The 7,518-nt window shown below is 40.3% G+C and overlaps 1 protein-coding gene across 2 annotated transcripts; it reads left to right on the forward strand.

Moving 5' to 3' along the window:
- The first annotated feature begins 1,436 nt into the window (after positions 1-1,436).
- Positions 1,437-7,365, forward strand: tarbp2 (TAR (HIV) RNA binding protein 2). 2 transcript variants are annotated; one of them, XM_031567560.2, is made up of 7 exons: positions 1,437-1,702; positions 2,090-2,392; positions 2,499-2,568; positions 2,824-2,941; positions 3,247-3,374; positions 4,114-4,303; positions 5,974-7,365. In XM_031567560.2, exons 1-7 carry the CDS (start codon positions 1,650-1,652, stop codon positions 6,129-6,131), a joined length of 1,020 nt encoding a protein of 339 aa, XP_031423420.1. In that variant the 5' UTR covers positions 1,437-1,649; the 3' UTR covers positions 6,132-7,365. The 2 variants fall into 2 exon arrangements, with proteins under 2 accessions (XP_031423420.1, XP_031423419.1); XM_031567559.2 differs by having other exon boundaries at positions 1,440-1,702; positions 4,111-4,303.
- The last annotated feature ends 153 nt before the right edge of the window (positions 7,366-7,518 follow it).

A 7,518-nucleotide genomic window follows, 5' to 3' on the forward strand; every position in this document is an offset into this window, starting at 1 on the left:
TAACAAGTTAAATGGCAGCAAATGGAAAACCACACCAGAAAATGATAGGTTGGAAAACAAGGCATATTAGTACCTCATACAGAAAGAATAATACAAGACAGACATCGGGAGCTGTAAAACACAAGCCACAGTAATAGTATAATTATGATATCCATGTTTCTTCTTCCTTGATGCCTACTTTTATCACTGCACCGACCAAACGACTACATGATGTCTGAGACACTCAGAGCCATGAAGGCATTCAAGTGTGGTCATCAGCATGGTTATGCTTACCTAACTACTATGGCCCTTGGCTCTCAGCTGTAGGGTGAATGTAAAATTCCATTTTGAAAAGAAATTGGAATGTTTGTTCTTTAATGTTTTTTTTTTGTTTTGTTTTTAAATACCGCTTATGCTATGCTTATACATTTCAGACATTCTCCTCAGATGTATCAGTATCGAAAACAAGTCTCTGGCAGACAAGTGACCATCAATAAACAGTCCCAGTGTTAATGACATCAGTGAAGGCTGTTGGGCCATGAAATGCAATACAAGTATGACTAAATTCTGCCCCCCTCAGGTAAACTAATTCATAGCTTTTCAAGAATTTGTCAACTCTTTCCTTGGACCTGTTGCCATGCTCCTTATGCTCACATGAGGCACGTTTGAATGAGTGATGAAAGGCTTACTAACATGGTTTAAAAGGGTTTGTTTACAGTGATCTAAACTTTCCTCAAGTTTACCCATTTCTTATTTTTGGGGCTTATTTATCAGGTCTGCTCAAGGAATATTCAGGGTAGCAGCGAAGATAGACTATCGAAGAAATCATCGGAAACAATTCTCATTGAAATGGACAATTGATTTAGCTTACTTTACACTTAAACAAATGACTGATAATTCCTGCCTCAGCTCTAAAAGTGCTAATTTTTAAGGAAAAACATTTAGGCCTACCTTGCACTGTCAACTCATCTTGTGTACTCAAGTGTTAGCTTCTTTTCTGGCTACTATTATTTATACAATACCAAACAAACACAACGATAAAAACAACAGCAATATCACCAAAAAATAATCTTGACCTACATCTAAAATTTCACTGACTAAGGTGGACTACTGCTTGGCTTCAAATATCCAAATCATAGATAAAGGTAGAGAATTATGATGTTAAATAGGATGTTTTTCTGCCAGAATGACAATTCAATATACATTTCATACTTATTTAATAGTGGCTTGACAATACATTATCTCATAATGCATTCATTTGAATCATTACTTTCAATGACAAATCTAAACAGACCACAGACATGGATTTATGCCCATGACCCAGTGGTGAAAACGGATACCGTTGAGGTTTTTAAGATACACAAGCACAATGACAGTAAATAACGATAATTATGTTATTTGTTATGGACATCCATTGCCTGAACGTGTAAAGGTGTGACGTCAGAAGCCAGCGACGGAAGTTGGTTGATGCTAAGAAATATCTATGCGGGAAATATATATCCAATACACTGCCATCGTGCAGAGGAACTGCGAAAGGAGGTCGCAGTCTCCTAATGTCGCTGCCTCCTCGTCTTGAGGGACCATCAATGACATCTAGGGATTTTTTTTTGCTTTTTTGGGGGGGGAGTTTGCAATCTGAAACCGACTGGCTTTGTCTCTGTTATTAGGGAATGAACGACGATAAAAGCCCGGGCAACTGCAAGAGAAACTCTGGGAGTTCCAGGTAACATGGTCTTTCAAGCGTAACCATGATAAATGAGAATGCACACTGCAAGAATTAGCCGACTATTCCGTCGGACCTAGATCTTGTCCTTAATTGCATGAGATGGGGATGCTGACAGTGTCGCCACACAATCCATAGCAACATTGCCACTGTGGTTTTGCTAATGCTAGCTACTGTAACAGTCACCATTGATGTTAGCAAACTAACGAGATGGCTAGCTAGCACATTAGCGATAGTGCTCTTTAAGGTCCAGGTAATTTAAACACAATTTGAGTGTTGAGGTGAAAATTAGCAGTATCACACTGGGCGTGGACTTTTCCAGGTAGAGCCACGTGTTTTTGTATTGGTTGACAGCTGCTCATCTGACTAACTGTCTGTATGTGTTAGTATTGAGCAAATGCTGGCTGTGAATCCCGGGAAGACGCCCATCAGTCTGCTGCAGGAGTATGGAACGCGGATAGGCAAGACCCCGGTGTATGACCTGCTGAAGGCCGAGGGCCAGGCCCACCAGCCCAACTTCACCTTCCGCGTCTCCGTGGGCGACATAAGTTGCACCGGCCAAGGGCCCAGTAAGAAGGCTGCAAAGCACAAAGCCGCAGAGGCTTCTCTCAAGATGCTCAAAGGAAGCATAGGGGTTGTCGGAGGAGTCGAGGGATTTGCTGGGGTCGAAATGTCTATAGATGGGGAATGGTAAAGTCCGTTATTGATATGGTATCCCAATGTGTTTGTGTATCTTAAGCTGATAAGAAATGATCATATTCTATCTGCTAAATTCTGGTTCCACACTTTTGTGCAGTATTCAAGCAGAGATGAAGTCAACCAGCTCTACCCAGCAAGTCGAGTGCAATCCAGTAGGAGCACTACAGGTGATACCATATTATCACTCTAACATTAGACATTACGCTCTAACATGGGCATTAGTCTCTTACTCTGGAGTCTGTTATTTTAGTTTATTCCCTATGTTTCAGTATTGACAAGCGTTTCACGTTATGCCACATCATTTCTACGTTTACCCTAGGTTTTTCATGGCTATTCTTCATGTCTGTGGATAGATTGAGCTAATTTCAGCTCCCCACTCTTCTTAACACTCTTCACTGCTTGCCTCCCCATTCGTCTGGTAGGAGCTTGTAGTGCAGAAAGGCTGGCGTTTGCCTGAGTACACAGTGACACAGGAGTCTGGGCCTGCACATCGTAAGGAGTTCACCATGACCTGCCGCGTGGAGAGATTCGTTGAAATCGGTAATATTGAGTGGGGGCAGAGCAGAGCTGTGGGAGACTTTCCTTTAAAGCACCGTTTTACCAATGTTCAGGTCGCCTATAGAACTTCCAGGTTCTATGGCAGTCAGTGTCTATAAAGGCATGTTGTTGGTATTGAAGTCTCTGGATTTGCTGCAAAGTTTGATAACCACCAGTAATTTAATGAGCAGCTGATACACATGACATTTTTCCACAACACAGTGAAATATTTCTTTAGAAAATAGGTGTGCACTGGAAAAAGAAGCTCATTTTTTTTTTCTTGCATATCCTTTACCTAAAATGAATAGGCAGTGGTACCTCCAAGAAGCTTGCCAAGCGTAATGCAGCAGCGAAGATGCTCTCCAGGATCCATGACGTACCGGTGGATCTGCGCAGCAGCCATGAAGCCGAGACGGAGGAAGATACCTTCACTATGGTGAGAACGCTGATCATGTTGGTCAAAGCTCTCATTTACCAACATTATGTCAATGATGTTGTAAATGTGGGCTTACAATTAATGCTGATTGTATGTTAATTAATGTCATTACAGCTGGCTTAAATGTTCTGTAAAATAATCACTTGTGCAGTGGATAATTTATCCTGTTTGAAGGGGGAAAAACACAATGAATGATGTTAAATGCAAGTCATTCAATACCATTCAAACTGATACTTGGCGTCTGCTTAAAAAAAAACAAATGAGCCTTTCTAGTGGGTCTTTTATAGCCCAATTCAGGAAGAGTTTTTTTTTTTTTTTTACTACTGAGATCCCCCTAAAGTTGCAAAGTGTAGCTCACTTTTACACCACTGTCCTAAGACATCGGCAGAAACTAAAGAAGCATGTAGACTGACAAGGTCTCGGAGTAATATCACAAGAATTTACATAAATATGACTCTGCATAGTTTTATCGGAACGCTAACATAACCAAAGCATGAAAAATGTTTTTGGCAAGATGCTTAATATACATCGGATAGTGTAATTTATTAAAAGTTAACTGTTAGCTATTACTGCAAGCGCCTTGAGACAATTTTATTTATAAATAACATTGAATTATTAGGTATATGAGGTTGTAAGCTTTCTGTAAAACTCCTTCTGAAATGTAAATGCTGTGTAGAGGACACCAGTAGGACACACTCTTCTCATAGCCTTTCCTCTTCCTGTACTCTGGCTTCAGCAGCACCGGTTGGAGGGTGGGAAGTGGAAGGGCTCCGGCTGCACCTGGGACTCTCTTCGCAACTCGGCGGGCGAGAAGATCCTGCAGCTGCGCAGCCACCCGCTGGCCACTGTCAGCTCCACAGCCAACTTCTGCTCCCTGCTGCACGACCTGTCTGAGGAGCAGCGCTTCGACGTCAGCTACCTCGACCTGGGTAAGCCTAGCCACGAGCAGCTACTCTACCTAACGCTAACATGGTAACAGTAACAGCTCATAACTGCATCTAGACAGGTTTTCAGAGTTGTTTTAGTATTGCAGAATGATGTCTATAAACACTTTGTAATGGACAAACATTACAAATCTTTACCCACCCCTACTCAAGTCCAAAAGGTATAATGTCCTAACCTACTTTCCTAGCTCGCTGTCTGGTCCAGAATAGAACCTGTTACTTGGTTATCTATTTTATTTCATTTCTCAATCAGAAATCAAAACTGAACCGAGCCTTCTCCATGCCATTGTGCTGATTAATCTCATCTGGGAAGTGACGCCATTTGTATCCGCATGTAGTCTAGGTTTAGTGTGATGAGTAAACATGTTGTATAATTGTAGTGCTGGAAGGGTTCTGCTGAAACCCCCTAGCTTCACACTGTAGTTTTGCATTGCTAATTAATCACCTCTGGCGGAAACACGCGGTTGGTGGCCTCCCATCTCATTTGGTCATACTTATTGCAAATATGTAAGTGGAGTGGCTATGGTCGCCCTTATGAATGTCAAGCACAGTTTTGTAAATCAACCACCAAATTATGTGCCCAATGCCATCCTTAAGTGGGTTGCCAGAGGCTATTTTGGGGGTAGGAACCAGGGCCGAGACCCAGCCGCAAACTTTTAGTCTGCTATTAGTCATATTTTCCCACCCTATCTCCTGGGATGAAATGGAGCCAGTCTGGCTTGGATTGGTTTGTTGACGATGTATTTAAAGATCTTTTTTTTTTTTTTTGTCTTATCAGTGTGAAATGAGAGCTGAAGTCTGCCTTCAACATATAGTAGTGAAGTAAATGTATTGCTATACATGATGTTGTCAAAGAGAGTTTGATGTAGCATTCGGATGAAACTTTCTATTTATATTATAGGCCAGTTATGATGGGGGATTACACATTTTAAATATGAACTCAAGATAGTCTTCAAACTTAGAATATTTTTAGACATTCAAAGTGTGTGAAATGACCCACTGTACTCAATGAAAAGTGACAGACAGACAGATTGTGGCTGTAAAAACAGGTAATCTGTTTCTGCAGGAAATACAAAATGTATCCAAATGAAGTGTTCTCAGATCAGCTGGCTTAGTGGCTCAGATGTCATCCATTTAAATATGTATTGTATTTAACCAGGATGTGTTCGTTTCAGTATTATTTAACTGTTTTACTCTTTTCTGGATGCTGATGAAGTAGTAACACTCCTTAGGCAGCTTTACAGATGTATTGCAATGTTGAGCAATATCTATGCTAGTTACATTTTTATTCTTTCATATATTGTAGACTATTTCACTGCAGGTTTTGTGTTTAATAAAGATTTAGATTTGAGTGTCTAACCTAATCAAAGTCAATAAATATACTATTATGTGCATGATATCAGACAAGTGCAGCCACTCACGTCTGCCACTAGTGGGCATTATAATAAGCCAATGCTTTAGCTTTAAATGTAGACCATATTGTTGACTGACATACAGAGGTCAATTTCAGTTTCCGCTGAAGTAAATGTTCTGCCACTTCTGTCATATTTTAAAATCTTTAAGTTCAAGCTGAGTTCATTTTCAAAGTCTAATACTCTTCCGTTCTCTCTCTCTCTCTCTCTCTCTCTCTCTCTCTCTCTCTCTCTCTCTCTCAGAGGAGCGCAGTCTCAGTGGCCTGTGTCAGTGTCTGGTGGAACTCTCCACGCAGCCCATAACCGTGTGCCACGGCTTCGCCCCCAGCCAGGATGCCGCACGGGCTAATGCTGCCCACAATGCATTGCAGTACCTCAAAATCATGGCAGGTGGAAAATGACCCTGTTCAAGACCTCACTGTTATTTTTTTTCCTACCCCCTCCTTTTGAAGGGGGTGTTTTATCAGAAATGGTTAAGGTGACCTTTTCCAAATCCTGGCCATGTCCTCAGTTCTGTGAAGTGAGCTTTGGGTGGGATTCTGTCCCTCCCAGTGATGTTACTCCAAAGTTTCCCCGATATAAGACGTGACTTGAGAGTATGTAGAGCCCTCCCCTATCGATAACGAAATGGAATGATTCCCCTCCATCTAGATGTAGCATATAGTGGCACCCAAGAGGGGAGTTTAAGGCTGAAATAGTGTGGCAGTACATTATATCAATTTTAAAGTGAAGTTGTGCTATTCCTATTGGCCCATGTACTGCAGTAACAATTTTTTATTGCTGTTGATGGTCCCATTTTAGTATTATTTATCTTGTAATTCCCCACTGGATGCTAATTTTAATAATTGATGTTTGAATGATCTACTATGTCTATTGTTGCTAGCTTTTAGCTGTTAACATTTTCCAAAATTGTGCTCTTAAACAGCTGTGGCCTTTTTTTTACCATGACATGAAATCATTAACGAATCTGATCACTGGCACTTTAGAACTTTGAACTATTCCACTTTGTCTCTATATAAGTGTAATTAGGCAAAGTGCTACAGTGTTCGTATTTTAGAAAGGTCTCTTCAGAGTTAACAGAGTTAATTAATTTATCGGCAGACTGGCAGAATCCTTTACCTTCAAAAACAGGTCCAGTTTAAATAATAGTGAGGCTTGAAAGCAAATGCTAGAGATTTGAAATGACACCGACTTGATGGCGATCATCCCAAGAAATGACATGAGCTTGAACTATGTTTTTATAACCACCTCAGGAAGTTACACATAATGTGCATTTCCAGCTTCCATCCTATCACCAGACATCAACTATATTAAAAGGTATCTGCTAGGTAATGAATCTGTCCTAACTGGAAATTATCCCAGTTGAATCCATTGGATTAAAAAGATAAAGCTCCCAGTCCTCTTTCTGACTCTTGGAAATATTTTCCAACTTCTAATTACTGTACCGTGTATGTAAATGGGCAATACATCAAGGTAAACGGGGAAATTGAGAAATCAACGCACACTCAATTGTATAAATGTTGGTCAAGTTTTGTTGGATTTTATTTACAGTAATACAGTATTGCAGTCAAACATCTGTCTGCTTTATGACATTTTTTTTTTTTTTTTTTTTAATAAAATCTTTTGAATACATCGCTCTTGATTTTATGTGTGTTTGTACCAGTAAGTATAAATTAATTAAAATAATGTAATTAAAGTTCTTGAGTAAACCCAGACATTGTTGAAAGGCAGAACAAGACTGCTGCTGGCCACTGCGTTATTTAACATGCAGCACACTGAAATGTAAAA

This window comes from Clupea harengus, chromosome 5, assembly GCF_900700415.2.
Source record: "Clupea harengus chromosome 5, Ch_v2.0.2, whole genome shotgun sequence".
Classification (NCBI taxonomy): Eukaryota; Metazoa; Chordata; class Actinopteri; order Clupeiformes; family Clupeidae; genus Clupea; species Clupea harengus.

What these genes read in the sequence shown, in the direction of transcription:
- tarbp2 (XM_031567559.2), top strand. Translation starts at nt 1,650, where the DNA reads ATGAACGACGATAAAAGCCCGGGCAACTGCAAGAGAAACTCTGGGAGT. An exon ending in ATCCAGTAGGAGCACTACAG is followed by an intron (nt 2,569 to 2,823) that starts GTGATACCATAT and finishes TTCGTCTGGTAG; the next exon opens with GAGCTTGTAGTGCAGAAAGG. An exon ending in CGTCAGCTACCTCGACCTGG is followed by an intron (nt 4,304 to 5,973) that starts GTAAGCCTAGCC and finishes TCTCTCTCTCAG; the next exon opens with AGGAGCGCAGTCTCAGTGGC.